Below are 22479 nucleotides of genomic sequence, written 5' to 3'. Positions count from 1 at the left end.
CCTAAGGCACACTCAGGCAGACAGGCATCCAGCGGCACACTAGCAAACAGGCTCAAATTGCATCTGCTCACAGTTTGTGTCCTATGGCTGATTCATCTACCACCACAACACTATCTCAGGGCCACATCTTCTAAGCTGATCCTTCTTTCTACTGTGAGCAACACAGTTTTCTTATCAAAGACCTATTTTAACCTTAGGCTATATTAATAGAGGTTGAGCATCTAGAGAGAGGTAGGACGTGATCTTTGGAACTCAGGATTTTGCTCGGTGGACAGTCCCAGTTTCACCATTTACCAGCTGTGTGCCTGTGGAAAGCTCTTTAGCCTTTCTGTGCTTCAACTTTCTCATCTGTAAATGGGGCTAATAAGAATTCCTATTCCACAGGGTCCTTGCAGAGATTATGTGAGAAGATAACTGGAGCCCCTAGTACATTGTAAAATCCAGTAAGTAGGACCTACTTCTATTGTTATTTTTTCATACCAGCCTGCAGTTGTGTGATCAGACCTAGGAATGAGTTTAAGAGGAATAAAGGCCGTAGTCAATGGAGAAGAATCAGATGGGGAAGGCAGATCAGACCATGTCAGGTGATAAACACAGGAGCTTGAAGAATAAAAACTCGGGGAGGGAAGTGCTTGCTGTCTTCTAATACCCAAAGGGACTCTAGTTTCTTCTATGCAGCCTCAGTGATTATTATCAACTACTCTCTGATGAACATCTTCCCATACCCAGTCCATGGCCTTATCCACTGATCTCCTTGGGAGAAATTCCAGACATGGTGAGGAGAGTCATGGTGATCCATCACCCTGCCCTAGACTTCATCATGAGCGAGAACCGACTAATAAAAGCTTGAGACAGATTTCCACTCAACAGAAGGGGAAGCTTTCCAATAGTAAGGACATACTTTCACAGGACGTAGTGAGCAACTTGGAGGGACACAAGCAGAAGTTGGAAGGCTCTTGGAAGCAGGTAAGCATTTAGTGCTTTGAATCATTTTGAAAGTGAGAATCTACAAATACCTTTCATTCCACACTGGTTCCAGCAGAGGGTTCGAACCCATCTTCCGGGACTTCCTACAGGCTCAATAGTACATGCCTTTGAGTAGACTTGGGAGGGGGGTGACTCTTCAGCCCATGGAAATGGATTTAATTGAGGAAATAGCTCATCCCTAAGTCTGATGAATGAATTGAGGTCAGGCAAATTAGGCAGTACAGTTTTGTACTGGCAGCTAGCAAGGCCATCTCCCTGTCTGTTCAGTAAACTCACTCTAAGGGTAAGATCTACTCTAAACTGCCTGGGTCTGCTGCATCGAGTGCTGCCTTCATTCTACTTCTTTCACCAGGAGGGTAACCCTGAAAGATAAAGACTGTATTGGAAAGACCTTCCAGGGCCCACCCCAGGGCCTGGCACAGTCCAGTATATAGTGAGGACCATATACACCTGCACTGACCGAGGGTTTATATGCATTCAGGGCCCCCGAGACTCCGGCTATATTTCCAACTTCCAACAGCCTGCCCTTGATGTTATAGTCCAGTAGGCAACAAGCAGACCTGTCCCTGCAGGGTTCACCTAATCCAAGTTAGCTCTCATCAAGGGTTCACTGTGAGCAAAGTTACATAGAACAAAACATGGACAAGGTGTGGGGACAAGCTCTTAAACCTTTTAACTTTTAAGATGTTTGCTGTAGTTCACAGAAAGACTGGTGGAGCACATTCCTTTACCTCACGTATACCCTCAAACTTACTTTTCGTTGTCTGGAGGAACCCCTGGCCCTGTTCCTCTGCATGGCCCAACTCAAAGCAGTGAAACAGCTGGAAGGAGGAAGCCACCAAGGCCCCAGTGCATTGAAGACTTTCCCAAGTACCCCAAACAGATCCCAGAACTCCCCGAACCAAAATAACCACCCAGGGTTGAAATAAGACCACATCCCATAGCCTTGCTGGGGTATATGTTCTAATGCACTGGGTAGATGGGAAGGCTCTGGTCAAGGACCTTGGGAAAAAGGACCATAACTAGATGTTTCCACCACAACAGAGATAGCAGAAAAGGGCAAGAGCAGCACATTGGGCCAACATGGACCTATCATTCCCCTCTTCAAGTTGTCATGACCATTAGAGTTACTTTGGGATAGGGACCAGGGAGGTGGCTCCCCAAGATGGGTCAATACTGGGGGTCAGATCCCTAATGGATCAGCTTAGATATGTTATCTACTCAAGTCACAATAAAGAAGATGCTCTACCCCAGCTCGAAGCAGGAAGAAAACTGGGTCTCAACACTAATCAAAGCCTGCTCGAAAATCATCTAAGACCATCATGTTGACCAACCATCGAGTGCAAAATGTGCCAATGGGAAGAGGGTCATCTGTGAGCATTTAAGGGGAATGAGCCAGAAGAGCAAGAGTTGTCTCCAGCTGGGTTTTTGGCAGAGAATTCCCCTAGCAGCTGCTGGGTGCACCTCACCCTCTTGATGGCCAGCCCCAAGGCAGATACAATACCCTGTGCTGCTGTGGGAGGCAGCAGTCTCTGGCCCTGTCCATCGGTCCCAAGAGCATCTCAACCCTTAAAAGACTGTATCTCGAAGTATTTCATCAAGTCAGAATTGTACAAATACTCCACAGTTTCCAATAAATGCAATGCACAATGCTTCTCCAGACCCCACAAACCATTACCTCCATGCCTCTGGAGACTTCCACCCCAAGCATCACCATGTAAACTGCAGGTATGCCTCCTCCCCGATGTCCACACTCCCCTAGGTTGCCCCAGACCAACACAAAGAATTCAGCATGCACATGGCATGGCCCCTCCCACGCCACAGCCAAGGGAACTCCTGGCCCCCAAAGACCCCAGACTCACCACTGGAACAGTCGGGCCCTCCCCAACCGGGCTCACAGTGGCAGGTGTCCGGAGAAACACAGCGACCGTGCACACAGTCCTCCGTACACAGGGCTGCAGGGGGCCGGGAGAGGGAGAAAGCACAGAAACAGAGAGTGAAAACCAAACATCTGGTCAAAGAGCATGAACCACTTTGTAATGATCCCCCGGGGCCCAGGGATGCTCACAATGCATCACTGACTTTGGGGAAAATCAAGCTACTCCTGACCCGCATCATTTAATTAACTCTGAAATGGATCCAACAAGAGTGTGCTTCATCCCAGTCTCATCTCTTAAAAGGAAACCCAAGCCCGAGAGACGTCAGCCTTAGCTTTTCAAGAATATTCTCTCCAAGATTTAACACTTGAAGACCCTCCACAAACCCCAACCCTAAATCCACACTCCTAATCTCTTTCCTATGAGCTCGGGAAGTGACCTGTCATGGCCATCTTTTGCTTTTCCCAGTTTCTTTCTTACAGAGGCGCCGGAATTTATCAGGTTGCCTGAAAAGAATAGGTTCCTCTTGTATTTCCTCCACCTTTTTTTGCTCTCCTCCCCAAATGCCCCTGTTTTGGGGGCTCTCAAATGTCAGCAAATCTGCAAAGTACACAAATGCCGAGGAAAAAGCAACAGCTAATTATAAGAAAGTAATTAAGAGAGACATCTATGATGATGATAATTGTAATTAGAAAGTGCCTGGCAATTTCTTATCATGCAAGCAAATGCTACAGCCTGAGCTGGGAGGCAGCAGCCGCAGTTTCCAGCGACTTCCTCCAGTGTCAAGAAGGCTTATTGGCAGCAGTTTGAGGAAGGGGGATTATTTCTCTCTTCCTTTGACATCTATATGTTCTCAAGGTCATCTTTTGCTCCTGAGAGATCTGCCCCACCATCTGATCCATCAGTGAGGGATTACAAAAAACTCCCATTTGCCACCCAGGCCAATTCTGTAAGCTCAGGAACTCAGCAGCTACCATCAGCCCTGTCAGTTTCTTAGACGGGACCTAGATGAAGTGCTTTTTCCTGACAAGCAATAAGAGACCTCTTTGCCTGGGACTGGCCCAGGGTGAGGGGACAGGTGGCCCCCAGTGGTGAGTTCTGAGGAGCAGCCACTGATCTCCAAACACCCACTCCACTGCCATGCCCACTGCCTGGCCTGAATGCCCACTGAGAGGCCACTGTCAGGTTAGACAACAAAGTTCATTTTATGGTTGGTGTGAGGTCCTCTGGCCCTCCCAAACCCAGATGCTGACTCTGAAGCCTTTGCCTTGGCTTTGCGCAAGGCCCCATGCAAAGGCATCCAGGAGGGCCATGTCAGATGCCCCAATGGTCAGTGGTCTGCAGTCAGCCTATCCTCTACAAGCCTAGCTGTGGTATATTGGGGGAGGGCCCTGGCACCCACGTCCTTCTATCATCTGTACAGGTGGCTCTCAGGGAAGGTTCTGGTATGTGAAGCTTTCTACAGCCCCAGAGCTCTGGGGAATGGCTGGCTAACCCAGTTGTCACTGGGGAACTAGGATGGCCCCGGGCTCCAGTGACCAATCCCACTTAGAGCCACAGTGAGGGGCTCACCCAGCTAGCAAGACCTCATCTGACCGCTCCTGCTGCCCTGGCTCACCCTGCTTCACTGGACTTTCCAAATAAACTCAAATGGGTCAATGTGTCCAGAACACAAAGGACACCAGCTGTCCATCCCCAGGCCCTCTCAGAGGCCAGCACCTCAGCCCAGCCAGCTCCAAGCCCTGGCCTCGGCTGCTTCCTTCACCTATCCGCACCCCCATAGGCTGAGGTCCCTGCTGATCCATTGTTGGGGCCCTCAGCCATCCAGCAGACCCTCCCATCAACTTGTCAGATCAGCTCGAGACACCTCTTGCTGCTTTCTGACTGCACAGTGACACCCTGACTCCTGGGGGCTCTGCTGGGGTGCAGTGAGGGCAGATAGCGAACAATGAATCTGCCAACTATCAGGGCTCAACAGACCTCAGAGAACATCATGTCCAGCCCCTCCATTTTATGCATGGAGAAACAGAGGCCCAAGTGTTTGTGACCTTGTGGACAGCTTGTGGCTTCTTTGCCAGGAAGCAAGGAGCTTGGAGATGAGCCTCCTGAAGGTAAAGGGAAGGGAGAGGTGCCTTCCCCTGCCTAGACAGCTCAGCGGCTGGTGGAGCCAGCCCATGGGGATGGCACAGGGTACTGTGGGTGCCCCCCGGGAGGGTGAGACATGAAGGCAGAAGCCAGAGAAGCTGCTTCAACACACTGAGTGCCCTGCAGGGGAGCTGGGCAGGGGGCTCAGAGCAGCTCAAGGGAGCAGAGAGGAAGCTTGACATGCTAATGAAGTGCCCTGCCAACCCTCGCCTCTCCGTGGCCCTGCTCACCCTACACACCTGGCCATAGGCCTATCTCCTGAACCCTCTTCCTAGCTGGAAGGGCAGGGCCTTCAGGTGCTCTAGCCAAACTCCACACCACCCTTCCCTTTGGTCTCTGTCTCAAACCCCAGGGACCCCTAGGACAGTTTGTGGAGCTCCCCTCAGCTCAGCCCTGTATCCAGCCCACTGGCTCCCAAAGACCCTACGTGGAGAGGAGTCATTGCATAAACCGTGGGCCTGGCTCCAGGGATGGTGTTGCATCCCCATGGCCCCTCCAGACCTTGTTATCCCCCTCCCCTCCCCATCGCCCTGGGTTTATGCCTGGGCTATTTGCTCGTCAAAACCTCGATCCATTCATATTTCACAGGTGTTGTTTAGACAGTGTTGTTTGAGGCATGAAATTTGATAGCAAACATCCGAGGTTCAGATGGCCATATTTGGCAATCGGGCCACCGTGGGCTTATGTACCTGGTGGGGAGGCCATAGGACGTGGGTGCTGTGAGGGAAGTCTCCTGAGGGGGAAAGAAGGGGAGATCCCTGTCCCTCCCTGGGGCTGGGGTTCCTGACTCTGCGTAGCCTGACGGTGGGCAGCCCCTCTGCAGAGGGCAGGGGCTGACACAGCAGCCACCCCTAGAGCATATGTGTCCCCTAAGTTCTCTCTGACCCTGCTCTTCATGCTGGCTGACCCCCTACAAGGGGTTCAATCAGAGCTCTTCCACCCTGGTCGCCCTCTTCTCTGGCTCCTGCAACTCTAAACAGGGGCATTTAGTTGAGTCCCTCTCTCCACTGCTGTACCCCCAGCAGCAGTTGGCCCTGACACCACCACCTCCCCTCTCCCGGCCCCACTCAGAAATTTGAACCTCTGCTCTCTCGGCTTCCCACCACCTTACCCTCCTGCCTCAGTCCCGTTTCCAACATCCGGGTGCTAGAGGCATTTTTAGGGAGAAGCAGCACAGCACAGTGGCTAAGAGCAAAGACTGCACCAGAAGCCGGGTCTGGACCCAGGGAGGCCACTTAGTAGCTCTAGACCTCGGGCAAGTTAACGTCGTCTCCGTGTCAGCCCCCATCTGTTCAGTGGGGGCCAGTGACCCAGTCACAAGACGGGCCTCGGGCTGTGTGTGAGGATTATAGGAGTTGACAAAACACCCAGAGCGGTGCCTGGGGTAAAGTACTGTGTGGGTCTCGCTACTCTTATGTAGTAGGATGTCCTCAGACCTGAGTGGGGGTCCTCACACACAAGCTGTCTCCCTCCCTCCACTAAGGCCCCAGACACATGGGGAGGGCTGTAGTGATCTGCTGACAAACCCTGTTTGGGGATGGTGTGCTGGAGGGTGGCCCCATCTCCAGCCCTGGTGGGGAGGCCGGGGTGAGATAATGCAATGACCGGAGTTTAAATTCTGTGTCTGTCAATTACAATTACAGGACAATAAGCAAAGTATCTAACCTTCCGTGCCTCAGTTTCTTCATCTGTGAAATGGGGACACTGATCGTACCTAACTCATGGGTTGCTGCAAAGATTCAATGAAATGCAGTGTAAAGTGCTGAGGCCAGTGCCAAATGCTGAGTACTTGTGTGTCCAGCAAGTACTCAGTAAGCATGAGCTGCCTTGATTATTCACATACACACACACACACACACACACACACATACGTGTGCTACATGTGGTCTAGACTTGACATCTAAGTCCAGCTGACAGCTGGTATCGCTGCTTCCTGTCCATTACCATTTTCTGAGCACCTACTGTGTGCCAGGCCTCAGAACTTTCAACACAGGCCATCCCAGTACACCTTGAAGGAGTTAACCATCACAGCATCTGTCTCTCCTTTGTGAATCCCTGGCCTTTGAGAGGACAAAAGCCACTTCCTATTCAGCCTTTCTGAAGCTCTCATGCTGCCTGAGACAAAGCAGGTGTCTCAGTTTTGGTGGGTCCCAAGGAGAGAGCTTCAGAGCACATGCAGGGAGGGCACGGCTCAGTCACAGAGCAGTCACCCAATCTCTGGGCCCTGTCCCTTGGCTCAGGCTGTTTCTGCCCATGGGGGCCTACGGTGGCTGGTGGTTTTGAGCAATGGTGCTGTAGGGGGTTACAGAACAAGCCGAGTTACAGGTGTGAGCGGATCCGGGGTATGCAACCACCACATATATTTCAATGATACCCAGCATCCCACTTTCCTCTCCGGGCCCTGCAACCTCACCTATAAATTGAGATGAGACCAGATGAGGTCTATAAAGTCCCATTCAGCTAAGAATCATCATGAGCTAGCATCCTACCCAGCCCTACCCCCTCCAGGAAATGCCCGGATCTCTGCCATTGCCCTAGTACCACTTCCTGGCCCCCAAGCCCCATCCTCTTTCTAGGGCTCTTGACATCACAGGGACCCCGGTCTCTGTCCTCCATTCCTTTGGAAATGGCACGGGATTAAGAGGCAGGAGACCTAAGTGTGAGTTCGGGCTCTGTACCACCTGCCATATGACTCTCATCAGACACTAATCACTGTGGTCAGTGAGGAAAAGCCAAGCGATGAATCCTTTCTCTCTGCCGGGCACCGCATTCCTGTTGCCCCCTTTCATCCTTGAGGCAGACAGAATGACTACGCCTTTTACAGTTGGGAATCAACCACAGGAAGGGCTTAGTAACTTGTGCAGATTCCCACAGCTACTGGGCGAGGTCAGTATTTCTCCACCGTGTTTTCACCATCAACTCCTCCCCTTGGGGAACCACTTTAGACATTTTTTTTCTTAATCGCTCCCTCCCATGAAATTGTGATACCACAGATATATACCCAGTACCTACCCAGATATACAGTGTGTTTGTGCTTTCTGTATAAACAGACTGAGAACCAGTTTTTACCCCCCTGAGAAGGCATAGTCTCCATCTGCCCTCCCGGATCATGCTCTGCCCTTCTGTGCCCGTCCCCTCTGTGCCCTGAGAAGAAGACCTCCATGGACTGCATTAATGGGCCTCCTTGCCCTCTGGCTTCTGGATGGGTCTGGTCAATGGAAAATACCAGCAGGAGATGGGACGGTAAGGGCTGACAGTACTGGTCAGGGTGCTCAGGGCGGGTGGGGGGAGCCTCTTTCAGCCCAAGCATGGAGGGGCTCTCTCTGGTTGCTAGACCTAAATTTCCACTTGGTTTCTTTATCCCTTCCCATGCCGTCATAAATACTGATCCCTCCTCCTCTATGAAAGTAGAACATTCCTATGAACCCTTCTGTAAGCCAAAAATGGCATCAAGTAAAAAAAGCAATTACCATTAATTTATACAAAAAAAAAATTTGACCCAGAAAATAACCTCTTAGGCTTTTCTGATACCTTATGACACGTCTTGCTAACAGATGCACAAAATTAAATTGAGATAAAGCACAGATGCCCAGACACAATTCAAAGCCATGCAGGCTTGATGCTGAGATGCTAAATGTAGTTCCTGGGGAAGCAGATTGGGGCATCACTCTTACTCCTCAGGGTGCGTGCTAAGTTTATAACCACTTGCTGCAAAACAAATTTCGAGCACTATTTTCACTTTCACCATTTTCATGAAAGTAAAAATCCTCTTTGGATTTCTTCCCGTTAGCAAAAACAGGTCCTAATGTAAAAGTTTTTTGCAAATGTAAAATGGTGTAACACAAATAGAGGTGGATATCTGTGATCATTTTATTAAAATCCCCTCAGTTAACATGCCATCTGTTTCTTGCCAGGACCCTAACTGATCCAGTGGCCAAGCCAAGGTTTGAGCCCACATCTAAGTGATGCTAACAGGCTCTTAACCCACATGCTCCACCACCACCTGAACCATAAGTTAAGTAAGTTCCAGCACCACATTTGTCACGGATTTGCCAAGTCCATTCCCTCCTCTGGGTCTCAGCTTCCCTCTCTATGAAATGAAGGGGTTGAAGGACATGATCTAAATGTTCCTTCAGCTCTGGGAGTCTAGGGCCCCACTGCAGCAGCAATTGGCTTTTTGGTTTACTGATTTATACCAAGTTTGAGAAGAATCCATTCCACAGATGCAAACACAAAGCCTGTCATTGAACAAATGTATTCTGAGATACAGATGTGAGGCTGGAGCATCCCCTAGTCCAGGCATCTTGGCATCAAGCAAAGGTGTCTAGGTCAGACTTAGGTTCTTCTCTGCAAACAAACCGCTGAGACATCCTGGCCCTTCCCTGACCAAGGCACCCCGTCTGCTGTCCCTCATTCATGGTGAGCCCTCTGAATCAATTCTCACTCCTATTAGCATTCCACCCAAGAAAACCCATAAGTCCCTGGGGCATTCACAGTAATATATTTTGCCTGGCGGTTTTGAAATGGTCTTACTAGTTAATGGAACTATAAAAATTACTTACATGAAAAGGTCAAGATAAATAAAGACAACTTCCATGTTCCCTAGCCAACGGGGCTGATATTCAGCTAGGACGAAAGAAGACTAGGGAGCCAGGGAAAGGAGGTGGTGGCCTCCCAGAATTCTGCAGCACATGGCTTCTGGAGCTTCCCCCCAACCCAGTGTCCCTGGTGCCCCCAGGTACATTGATCAGTCCTCCATTAGCATTCTTGGCAGGAGCCACAGGTCAGGCTGTCATCTGATTCTGCTTGGAAATAAAATGACCTACATCCAAGTGGGCCCAAGTGCCAATTCCTAAGTGACACACTTAGCATGAGTGATTTTGCCACACCCAAGGTCATGTGGCATGTCGCTGGGGGAGGGGGGGAGGGGGGGTGGGGGAGTGGTACAGGTACCCGAGTCAGGGAGTCACCAAAAGGGAGTTCCAAAACAATTCATCCGACGACGTGTATTACTCCTTCCTTTATAACTGCCAGCCCCAAGTCCCCTGGGTGGTCAGGAAGAGCGACAACAGCTGGCTCCTCCTCTCAGCACATCTAGAGTTTTGAATTGCTTTGGTAACATCTGACTCCAAGACATAAATAGTCAATTAGAACAAAAGAAAGGAAGTGTTTCACCTGCAGAGTTGATACGATGAAATGATACCAGGAGCCAAGAGCTCTTCTTGTCTGGAGCCCATGGGCCTATAGGTCCCCCTTCTTCCCACTGGCGGGGGCGCAGGTAGGGATGAGCACTAGGAGGGCTCACACAGGTAACCAGGGGTTGGCTGCCCCCACCAATCGGCCAAGCCAGCCCATAGCCATTCATCCTAATTTGGTGGTGCCTTTGATGAGTTTTAGTCTTTGACAGATAAAAGCCTGGTCCTTGTTCTGCTACTTATTAGCTGCGTGTCCTTAAGCAACACAGCTTGTCCTCAGTTTCCCCATCTACAAGATGGCTGGGGACTTAGGTAGTTATTACAAAGAATAAATGAGTTGATTCACACAAAGCACCTAGAACCAGAGGTCAATTATAGTTGTTGCTGATTGGCTTTGTTCTTTATGGTGCTATTAATATTCCTTTTCCCAGGGCTGGCCAGGGAAGCTGGGATGCCACAGCCCCAAAGCATTCTTAGGTTCATTTCCAGCTCAAAGGATGACAGAAAGGCCTGGGTGAGACCTAAAGAGGCTTCCTCGTTCACCGAGGCAGGGAGGCGGGGGTGTAGCACTGGGAACACTGGAAGTGTGGGTACTACGGGCAGACAAGGCCCCCCCCCCCCCCCGGGGTCCCCACGTGGCTCGTTGGTGAATTACAACTGTCATTTCAGAGAAGAGAAGTCTAGAACAAAAGGAGGCTGCAGTCTGGCTGCCAGGCTCTTTCTCTCCTAGAGGACTGCTGGCCATGCTTCTGGGGGAAAATGTGAACCTGAGTGGGGGTGGGCTACCTGCTGCCAGGTGTCCTCCCTGCCCCCTTGCACCCTCTGCTCATTCATGCACCCCCCCACACACACATGTGTTCACTGGACAAGTGTTTAGCTAGCATGTGCTGTGTGCTGGGCCGCCCCCGCCCCCGGGGTAGGGATTATGAAGGTGAGTCCAAAACGCAGAGGCCTTGCCCTGCCCATGGGACTCCCAGGCAGTGCTACTCCTCCTGATCCCTTGGGAACCAGACCCTCACCCTCTCAGGGAGTTGTGCCCAAGGCAACTGCACTCGAATTTCCACAGGGGCCAAGACTGAGAAGACAGCAGAGAATGGACTTGGGAGCCAGGCTGCCTAGATTCAAGCCCACTTCTTAGTGGTGACCTCAGGCAAGTTACTTTTCTTCTCTGGGCCTTGGTTTTCTCATCTTTAAAATGGGGACACTGGTTCTCTACCTTATAGTTTGGTTGCAAAGTTAAACCATCAATACAAGCAAACCGCTTACTTCTTAGCACACTGTCTGGCACATAGGGACCTAGCTATTATTTTTTTCAAGGTCATCTATTCCATCCCCCTACCTCTGAGCATCGCTTACTCCAGAAGCATTTATTAAGCACCCACTCTGTACCAGACACTGTGCTAGGTGCTAGTTTAAGCACATGGGCTACCATAAGCAAGTAGGCCAGAGTTCCCACTTCCACAGAGCGATGCTGGGAGAGGGAGCAAGCCGCTGAGTGCATGGGCAAGCTGGTAGGTGGATAGCCAGGTGGATGGGGGGAGTGGGGGACAGGGGAGTAAGTGAGCCAGCAAGCAAGAGCACTAAAATGTGTCTGGTGCTGGGGGTGCCTGGATGGCACAGTCAGATGAGCCTCTGACTCTTGCTTTTGGCTCAGGTCATGATCTCAGGGTCGTGAGATCGAGCCTTGCATTGGGCTCCATGCTCAGCGCAGTGTCTGCTTGTGACTCTCTTTCTCCCTTTGCCCCTCCCTGCCGCAAAATAAATAAGTAAATCCTACAAATGAAAATGAAAATGAAAAATAAAAGGTCTCTGGTCACAGCCAGTTCAGAACGCAGAATGGGTGCCAACAGAAGGGAGGCAACTCTGCATGTTGGCAGACAGGGGAGAGGCTTCACAGAGAAGGGGATGTTTGACCTGACATTCATTCATTCATTCATAATGCATTTATAGAGTATCTAGCACATGCCAGATACTGTATCAGCCTTCCTACACTTCCCAGATCACAGAAATTTTGCTTCTTAGGGTTTTCTACTAGAAGAAAACCTCCTTTACCTTCCCCCTGCCCATCTCTCACCTCTTCAGCCACAGCAGTCCATCCTGCCCTCTCGTCTTTGGCACATGGAATTTCTGGTTGTGAATGAGCCTCAACTCTCCCTACCCTGGGCCTTCATAGAGCCTAGAACTCCATCTGCAACCCAGCTCTCCAGCTCCCTTACTGCTTCTGCTTACCCTTCACGTTAACTTGGATGCCACTTCCTGCAGGAAGCCTTCACTGACTGACTACACTGCCCACCCTCCTACCCCGAGGCTGGGCTGGTTCCCTCCCTGCTCCTGAACATCTGGTTTGCCCCATAGGGTGGAGAACTGACTACTTTATCCACTTGCCTATCTCTTATAAACCCCTCAAAGGCAAAGAATGGGTCTCTGTTGTTCACCTTTATGTCCACTCACCTAGAATGGTGCCTGGCCCACAGCAGGTGCTCAATAAATAAATGTTGAATATGTATCTGAATCCACAAAGGATCTCTCTCCTTTCCCTTCATCCTGAGCCCTACATGTCTCTCAAGTCTGGTAGGGATTAAATACCTAACTCAGCTAAGAGACCAGGGCAATTTCAGGCCCCAAATCATCTCATGGTGGCAGAGTGAAACACTCTTTAGAACAATTCCAGTGACTCAAGCTAATAAACAAGAGCTATCCAGCAAAACCCAACACGAAGGATTTCGGTCTGGGGTTTGGGCCTCCCCCGTCTAGCCTGGGAGCCATCAATCATCCATCACCAGTATCAGATCCCAGACTCCCCTGGGAACCTTTCTTGTATCTCTACCAATCACCCCTAAGATATAAGCCTGCCTCTCATGGCTTGCCTCAATATGGCTTGATTGTTAATAATGGTTTATCAATTAAATTTGCCAACTTGTCAGGATGTCCCTAATGGGTTTCCACATAGAGCAGCCATGTCCAACCACTGGGCCTGACAAAAGCCCCAGTGTTGCAGTCAATTTCCTTAATCCATCCTGCAGGCCCCAGAGCTGCTGGTGGATGCTCCTGGTACTCTCAGTCCACCTCACTTTGCTTTGTAAAGGATTTTCTGGACTGAGCTGTTCAAACCACCAATGCTGCATTTCCTGCAAGGAGCAACAGCTTTTCAACTTGTTAATGATGTTGGAGCATACGGCCTGAGTCAGCAACCCCCAGCACACAACCCAAGAAAATCTTTTTCTGGGTCTTTTTTTTCCCATTTGACAGATGCCAGGCTTTCTCTAGAAAGACACATTCCAACTGATTGATTTTTTTTCTTTGGGAAATTGATCCTCATCACCTACGAGGAAAGCAAAACATGAAGCTTGTCGAGTATTTTTTTTTTTTTAATGCTTTGATTTAAAAACCAGTCCCCTGGTTCTGTCTTGCAACTTCCCTTTCCTGAAGGAGCTAGCCCCTTCTCATGGCCACGCATGACAGAGTCCCAAAGGAGGGGGCACTGGGCAAATGGGCAGATGGATATCAGAGAGATCCCAGGCAGAGGGACGTGGTTAAGCACATGGGCTCCAGGTTGGATGGACCTGGTTCAAGTTCTGGTTCTTCCATTTAATTGGCCGTGTGCTCTTGAGTCAAGTAAAGTCAAGTAAAAGGACCCAACACTGCAAAGCCTTGGGTTCTTATCTGTGAAACTAGACCAACAGCATTGCCTAAATCAAGAGTGTTGTTGGCGGGGGGCTGGCTGAAATAATGGAGCGGTTGACAGAGTGGGTGTTTAGCAAAGACCCCGTAAGTCCCAGCTCTTACTATCATGATTCATTTTAGAGGAGGCAGTCGATACGTGACACCTGAATATACTGAACTCAGGGACTTCAGTGGATGCTCTGAACCACAGCATCTTGAAGCACAAGAGGCCACGTAATTAGAGTCCTCACTTCTATCACCTCATCCAGAGCTTGGAGCCCCTCTCCTACATCCTAGGCCAAACTTCGACTGAGATGCCTCTGCTATCAAGGAATGCAGTCACTCTGCCCCAAACTCATTCAACTGCATCCACACCCTCAAGTGGGAAAGGCTCTCTCCAACCTCTGGGCCTTTGCACATGCTGTATTGCTTCCTGGAGCCACTCTTCTCCTCTCCTCTTTGGCTTACTCATCTCTCAGGTCTCACCTTCCACGGTGCCTACTTTGGGAAGCCATCCCTAGCCAGCCTTGATAGACTAGGTGCTTCTCATACGTGCTCCCCTAGCACCTGCCCTTCTTCATCAAAGCACAGGTCACATGTCACTACTTGGCTTGTTGACTGTCTTCAGCACTGGCTTTAGTCCAGGGCCCAGCACAGTCCTGGCACGAAGCAGAAACTTGATACACATCTGCTGAATCTACCAATGAATGAATCAATGAAGCCCTTCCTTTAACAAACCGCTCTGATCACTAGAAAGCTTTTTGCTTCACTGAACTGAAATCTGCCTCCTCGGAGTTTGCCCAGCTACCGTCTTGCCCTTTCCTATGTCTCCTCCTGATTCCACATAACAAGGCTTTGGGGAGTTTTTCTCTCTCAGAACAGAAGCAGATCGGAAACCCATTAATAGGACCCCATGGCTTCTGAGCAGCGTGTGGCTGGCACCCAAGGTGCCTGCCCATGGAGAAGTGTCCTTCCTTCTCTCAAAGCTGGTCTTTTGTCCTGGATACCCTAGCCAGGCAGCTGCCACCCACCAGCACGATGAAGCCCACCCAAAGTATAGGAGCATTGTCACTGCCCTGTGCCCCCAGCAGCAAGGGGCCCTGACGTCCTGCTGGGCTTAAATCTTATTCCTACTGAGAAGCTAAATCAGGAGCAACTTAGCACCACTGATTTAGGGCTTTAATAAAAATAATGCAAAGTGAATAGGAAAGGCAGCCACGAAGGTCACAGTCAGCTGCTCCCCCCACCCTCACCCCACCCCCCTGCACTCCTGCCTGGTCCTTCCACTTCTTTGCCCAGCCTGAGGATGCCTAAATTCCCTGACAGTCCACCAAGAGGAGTTGGTGCTTTTATGAGTCAATCCTCTTTCAATCCATACCCCTTTACAGCCGGGGTGTATGTGGGTCTTCTTGGGCTGTTTAGGAATTTCCTGCTACCTCAGGACCTCAACAGTCTTCTCTAGAAAGACTCTGGCCTGAGAGTCTAGAAGACTCTGCCTGTGGCCCACCCCCCATCCCCGCCCCCAGTTCTGTGATTAATGCACCCTGGGGATCACTCCTAGCCTCCGCTGGAGCACTAGCGTGGTGAGAGGACCAGGCAGAGGCTCGGAGCCTGTGTCCTCTGAGGTCCTGTGAATGGCGATCTGCAGACCTCCCCTGCTCAGGCTCCATGAATCCATGGAGGATCCATGGTTCACAGCCATGGATTTCCAGCTCCCTCACCCAACCCCGACCCCAACCATCCCTGACCCAGCACCAAGCCAGGAGGGTTTCCTTACATTCCAAAGAATAATTTTTGAACATCTAATCCTTGGGGGAAAATGTTATTTTTAAATGACCTTTTTATTTTTTAAATCACCATGCCCTGTCCCACAGCTTCGAAGCAGCAAGTCTGGATTTCAGCCGAGGGCTCTGCAGGCCCAGGGCAGGCACTCCCCTCTGCACCCTGTCACAGGGCCTCCGGAGCAGACCTAGGCCTGCCTGGCAGTCAGGTAAAGGAAGAGCGCTGCCCGTGGGCTGGGTGAGCAGGGAAGGCTTCCCAGAGGAGGAGAAAACCCCTCAGTTGGGTGGCATGAAGCGTCTCACTGGGCAGGCTGAGGTCTTGGGACTCCAATGGCCAGAGCAGGGTCGCCAGCCTCTCACTGCTCCTGGGCAGGATCTGCCATCGCTCTCTAGCCCTGGCAACTTGGGTGGAGGGAACCAACATCCCACCTGGACCCTCCAGTCTCACTCTGCAGGAGGTCCCCAACTTTCACGCCCTCCTGACACCCTGAACCCCCTCCCCCTGCCTCCCCAGCCCACGGCCCTCTGCTACGCAGGAAAAACAGCCGAGACACAACAGGCAGGGACTCTGTTCACCCCTAAATACTTCACCCTCTGTATCTTTGCATCACGTCAACATCCTTGCCCTTGAAGAATGACAAAAACAAGGGTCATTTCCTACAGCCACTGGTCCAGGAGAGCAAAAGCTTGGAAATAAGCTAAAGGTCCATCCACAAGCAAAGGGGCAAAGAAACGATGACGGAGCCACACCGTGTGGGATACTGTGCAGCCGAAACAAAGGAACCAGATGGCTTTTCTCATACAGAGGACATCAGCTAGAGCCAAAGGGGGGGAAAAAGTCAAGGCAGAGCAGGGTTTAGAAGCTGCTGCCACTGGTGTAAAAATGAAAATGTGTTGGCAAAGAGTGCACACATCTATTTCTTCATCTGTACATAAAATAGCACTGGAAAGATGCACCGAAGCGAGTTACAGGGGTCTCCTCCAGGAGGGCATGTGGGAAGAAGGCCTTATAGTGAGTGCCTCCCCTTTTTAGCGGTTAAATGTTGAACCAGGTGAAGGTTATTATCTGCACGGAAAATAAATATTACTAAAACTGTATAAAATAATAATAATAAGGCCCACCATGCACAAGAATCCTCCAGGAGAGGAAACCCGGCAGTGTCACACTTACTAGTCCCAGGTGAGAGTGCCCGCCAGCCCCGTGGGGCCCGAAGTGCCACCCAGGAAGGAGGAGTTCTGCGGAAGTTTTCATCTGAGTCAAGGGGTCAAGCACTGAGCGCAGGTGGGTTCTCCTGATGAGTTAGGGCCTGGCCGTCACCTCTGTGGCTATGATGACCAGGTCTCCGTGGCCCACTCCCCAACCTGCCAAAAGCGGGCTCCCCAGGGGGCCCCTGGCATGCAGGGAAGGGCTGCGGCTGGCCTCAGCACAGCACTGGGAGACCCAATAAAATACAATCGCACAGATTCCCGAGGTGGCGGTTACTCCTGCATCATGCAGAGAGCAGTATTGATTCCTCCAAATAAGACCCTGGCTCTCCCTCAGTCCCACTTTTATCAGCCTAATCTGCTTAGACGCCTGCCTCTGTCTCATCCCCTCCTCTGGCCTCCTTGCTTGTTCTCTTCTCTCCTTCTCTCTTGCCTCTCTCCCTGCTCCCTCACCTTGCTGGCTCCACTTCCCTTCCTCATTAACTCAACAATCTGCAGCCCTGTTCACAAGCTCCACCTTTCCTTCATCTCCAGTGACAGTGGGCTCGCTCACACCCAGTAGCTCTGGCCCTGGGTGGGGGATGGGGTGGGGCAAAGGGTGGGGTGCTGCAGCGTGGCCCAGAGGGCCCTGTCATTTCAGGTCAGACACCAACCTCCCCAGAGAACCCTGCAGGAAGGAAGCTGATGTGCCCCCCACCACCGGCCCATCCATTGGTCAGCATCAGCTCTTGAGAGACAGCTGCATTCCAGCAGAGAGCAGCCTGCTGACAAAGCATCTTCCTTGGGTCCTTGTTCCCTTCCTTCTCTGTGCTCTCCCCACTAGAGCAAACTCCCCCTTGGAATGTCAGACTGTCCTTTCCCTCTGCTGCCCATCTACCTTTCTACCTTTTCTTTAGGGTTCAGCCTACGCCCTTGCTCTTGAGGCAGCCGGCCTGGAAGCCCAGCTGTCAGGGAGGGAGCACACTCCACTCTGTATCACAGTTCCGGTGACCTCTGGCTCCTACCTATGGCAAACTCCTTAAAGGTTGGAACGGGTCTTTATCTGTGCCCCGCTCTCTCCCTCAACCCTGACTCATTACCTAGCGTGGTATTTGCAGAGGAGAGCCATTTGGCCAGTTATTTGCAGAAAGGAAGGAGGAAAAGCAGACAGAAGAAGCTGAAGGAAAGATAAAACAGATTTCTGCCTCCGAATTTTCCACGCAGGTAATCGTTCCTACTCATCTGGCACTTTGGCATTTCTAAAGCACATTTATGTTTGCCATTTCATCGACTTTCACAACTCCCCTAAGAAGTAGGCAAGACAGGTCTGTTATTAGACTCCCTTTACAGATGGGGATAGCGAGGCTCAGAGATATGAAGGTACTACTTGCCCAGGGTCACCCACACCAGAGATAGCTGAGAGCCTGACCTCCCGGCTCCTCACCCCCTGGCGCTGACACAGTCTCTCTTCACCTGCAGCATTCTCTCCACCTGTCTCCTGGAGCAGCTGGCCTGATTAAATACCACCTGGTGGAGGGCTCATCTTGCAAGCTGAACTATCAGCCACTGGAGGGCAAAGACCCCTGCCTGATGCTCCTTCCAGGGCAGAGACATAGCCCAGAGTCTGGCACGGCCCAGTGGCCCAGGGATGCTTGCTGGTTGCTGAGAGCCTTCACAAGGCAAGCCTTGCTCCAGGTCCAGCAGCAAGGAGTGGTATTGGGCAGGAGGCCAGGAGACCGGGCCTCACATTATGGGGTGTGAACCACAGTGCTTCGGCCTCCCCTGGGGACTGAGAAAGCATGCTTCCAGAAACCAGAAAGCCTGAAAAGGCAGGGCACTTGTTTTCCCCTGAGGACACAAATGTACAGGAAAAGTGACAATTCGGCCTCTAAACACATAAATAACGTTGCTTCTTCTACCCCCTGTCCCAGAGCACCCACTTCCAGAGGGCATGAACAGCATGCGCTCAACAAAACATTTACCCAAACAACGAGCGGCAAGATCAGGCCCAGAGTGGTGGTACGTGGGTTGCCATGGAGTCCGACAAGCCTTCAGAAGGCAGCAGTCAGGGCTGAAGCCCACGTGCTTTCGTGGCTCCTTGCACATGCAGGTGCACACTCGGACCCCTGCCTCTCCTCCGTGCTCCTCTGGGCCCCCACAAAGCCCTCCCGGAAGGAGACCAGGTGAGTGCTTCTCCATGCCCGTGTTTTCTCATCTGGAGAATGAGGAGGTTGACACCTTCCTTGCAGCAAAGTACACAGAACAACAAGTGCTTTGCAAAAAATACAAGGTGTGATATAGCTACTAAACTGTAGGCCCCAGAGCTGGAGTTGCTGTGTTCAAATTTCCAATCTACTATTTACTAGCTAGTTACTAGGGCAACTCACTTAGCTGCTGGCTGCCTTGTTTCCCCTCATGCCTGCAGGAACTAACAGCTGGCAGGCACTACAGGTAAAGGTAGCCTGGCCTTGGCAAAAGGAGGAACAAAAAATACCCTGAGGGCCAGTGTCCACTACCAGAGGGACTCTACATCCCCCTAGCACCTTACAGTGCTAGAACCCTTCTTTCCCACCACCTTGCTTTCCTGCTCCCCTCCCTAACTGCTCATAGCCAGGACTGTCAGGTGCACACGGAGGAGGACCCCCCAAACAGCTCAGAGGAGGCAGGTGACACAACAAATTCACGCAGGATCACAGACAGAACCCAGTCCAGCAAAGCCTGCTTTAGCTGGGCACGGGGCACCGGAGTGTCCTGGAAAAGGAACATCTAGACAGGGAGCCAGAGGTGAATGGGGCACCGCCCACCCCACAGCAGGAATCCTGTTCCCACAAAGGGAAGAGATGAGCCCTGCAAGATTGCACAAGGCAGTGGCCCCCACTCCCTAGCCCAGATGGCCTGGGGGTTCTCAGGGCACAGCATTCCTACCTGCAGCAAGAGTGACGCCTCCACAGTCCCCAGCTCTGCTCCAGGCCCTTGCTTGCATTAGCTCTGGGCCAGCTGATGACACCAAGGCCAGGGTTATTCCCACAGGAGCCCTGTAGGATCTGGCCCTGCTTGCCTCTTCTCTTCTACTCTCTGCCAATTTCTAGTTTCTTAGGTGCATGAATCTCAATTCCATCTCAGGGTCTTCACCCATGTGATTCCCTCAGCCAAGAGCTCCCACTCCATCCCCAGGCTTCATTCCTCACCCTTCACATCTCAGCCCCAAACCTTCTTCCCTGAGGTCCCCATCTTCCTATGTGAAGGAGGGCTCCCTGGTAGTGGCTCTCAGCACCCCATGCTCTTTCCCTTCAGGGCACCCACTGAAAACGGCATCTTCCATTTACCTGGGGAGCAAGTGTTGAAAGCCAGTCTCTCTCTAGGCTATGAGCTTCATGGGGGTAAGTACCGCATCTCTTTTGCTGACCCTTGAACCTCTATCCCTGGCCCCAGCCCTGAGTACAGTAAGCACGCAATACACGTTGCCTGAATAAAAAATAAATGAATACATTACTGGAGAAGGCACTCAACAAATGCATTAAACAAATGACTCTTTTGTCTGAAAAGGTGCAGTAATTACTGTCATAAAGACACTACAAAAATAAACACTTTTCTTTTCCTGCCCCCACTCCATGCCTCCACGGGATTGGATGTAAATAGCACCTTGCATTTGTGTGTAACAAAATAAGGTTCTAATTCCCATTAGATCCCACACATTAGCATTGCAAGGCAGGTAGGCAGGTGCCGCTATCCTGAGGATGGTGGTCAGGGAGGCTACATGATTTCCGCAGCATTACACGGAGGTTAAAGGAAGTATGGAGAGCACAGCAGGGCTGTCACCTCTGCCCTGATCAAGCCAGACCTGCAGCCCTTCCCACATTCAAGAGGAGAGGACAGAAGTCTGGAAATGATGCCTTGCTGGGTTGTGAGCTCCCTAAAGTGAATGACCATTTCTGTTTCATTAATTTCTGTCTCTCCATCACCTCGCCTAGAGTGTGGCACATCACTTAAAAATAAATCGCTAAATCCACAAATGGTGTTTCACCTTGAAAAGAGAATGGGAAGGAGGGGGTGACGGAGAGGGGACAGTTCTTAAACATCTAAAAAGCTGTTATGTGGAAGAGAGAGACTTGTTCTAGGACCAAAATAAATACCTTTCTCCAAGTGAGAGTAGTTCAAACCACTTGGGCTTCCTTAGGGGAGAGGGAGTTCCCTGTCAGCCAAGGTAATCAAACTGAGCCAGAACCACCATCTCTGGCTGTAATAGCAGCAGGGCCTCTGGGTTACATGGAACCCTAGGGCACTATTTACATAACCAGAGTATGAATGATGGCCCAGAGCCTCAGGCAGATTAGCATCCAGAGAGGCATGTCCAGGGTCAGTGGACGGCAGGGTTCCACTTAATCCTGAGAACATGTGATTCCCTGATCCAGGAATAGAAAGGAATCAGGATCTTCCCCCATGCCTCCACTCATAGTCCCCAGCTCCAGGGGACATGAAGCCTGGGGTTCTGGACCAGAGGGTCTTACCACCTGGCTCCAAGCCTCAGCTACCCCATTTCACTGGGGATCAGAAAACCGAAACTCCACCCTTATTGTGGGTTCCACTTGGGCATAATCTCATTCTCACACAACCCTTAAAAGCCATCCCTGAGAGCCAGCTCCCAGGTGCCCCCTCCTCCCCCAGCATGAAGGCACCATTGCATGGGGAGACCAAGGTACAGTCGGACCCAGAGACAAAGGGGAGGGGAGGCAGCCATCTCGGGATGGGGTGCCAGCCCCTTAGCTGCCTCTGAAGGTCATTGGATACAGCTGTCACCTGCAGTCCTCCCCACTCAGTGGGCGTAACTAGAGAGAACTCTCAGATGGCCTCCACACAAGGAGAAGAGAAATTCATGAAGGAGAAGGAGAGAGGGGGAAGCCAAGCAGGAAAGTTCTCAAGTCCAGCCTCCCTGGCTTCACTGATTGGCAGCCATTGCCATACCACATCAGAACAAAGGGTCCCATAGGCTTGGATCCCCATGCCCATTCCCAGGGCCAGACCTCTCTGTCTCAGGGTGGGGGGAAAGAGGGGGAGACCCAAACTGTGGCCCCTAAGGGCTAGGATCAGGACTTCTGCTACTGGAGATCAATAAGCAAGCCCCCAGCCTCTTTTAGGAGGGGCTAGTTGGATTTCCCCAAAGTCCCCTCCTTGCAGACACTGAAATGGTCAAGAAACCCTTCCAATGGCCTGTTTGCTCCACAGAGACATAGAAATGTCCAGACCCAAACCCTGCCTCACAGGCCTTCCAGGCAACTTCCCCAAACAGAGTGGAAGTCAAGAAAGGGGAAGAGGTGACAAGGACAGAGTGCACACAAAGGACAACGGGTAAAACAGCAGGGCACCCCGAGCCTGCCCTGGGCCTCTGGGGAGAGCATATTCTTCTGGCTGGGAGACAGGGGGACCTTAAGCCTATGTCTCGACCCCACGAGCCAGAGAATGAGGGATGTGAAGGAGGCCACAGGCCACGTCCCCTCATTGCTGGGATGTCCTGGCAATGAACTAGGGCAGTCAATCTAAGGCCAACCCACTTAGGTCAGTTGTGAGGTCTTGACTGTGCAATCTCAAAATAAGAGGCAGGTGGGGATGAGGATAGGGACAGAGATAGCTTCGGAACAAGTGTTAAAG

The 22479-nt window shown here is 51.3% G+C and overlaps 1 protein-coding gene across 6 annotated transcripts in view; it reads right to left on the bottom strand.

Moving 5' to 3' along the window:
- MEGF11 (multiple EGF like domains 11) overlaps nt 1-22479 on the bottom strand; it is a 219155-nt gene that overhangs the window by 170511 nt on the left and 26165 nt on the right. For all 6 annotated transcript variants that reach the window (XM_041744100.1, XM_041744104.1, XM_041744101.1 and 3 more), the window contains exon 4: nt 2850-2942. In XM_041744100.1, coding sequence (XP_041600034.1) covers nt 2850-2942 — 93 coding nt within the window. The remainder of the gene's footprint in view (nt 1-2849; nt 2943-22479) is intronic.

The sequence above is a fragment of the Vulpes lagopus genome, chromosome 2 (assembly GCF_018345385.1).
Source record: "Vulpes lagopus strain Blue_001 chromosome 2, ASM1834538v1, whole genome shotgun sequence".
Classification (NCBI taxonomy): Eukaryota; Metazoa; Chordata; class Mammalia; order Carnivora; family Canidae; genus Vulpes; species Vulpes lagopus.
Note: the sequence above shows the minus strand (reverse complement) of the source record. Positions and strands in the feature narration are given on the sequence as shown.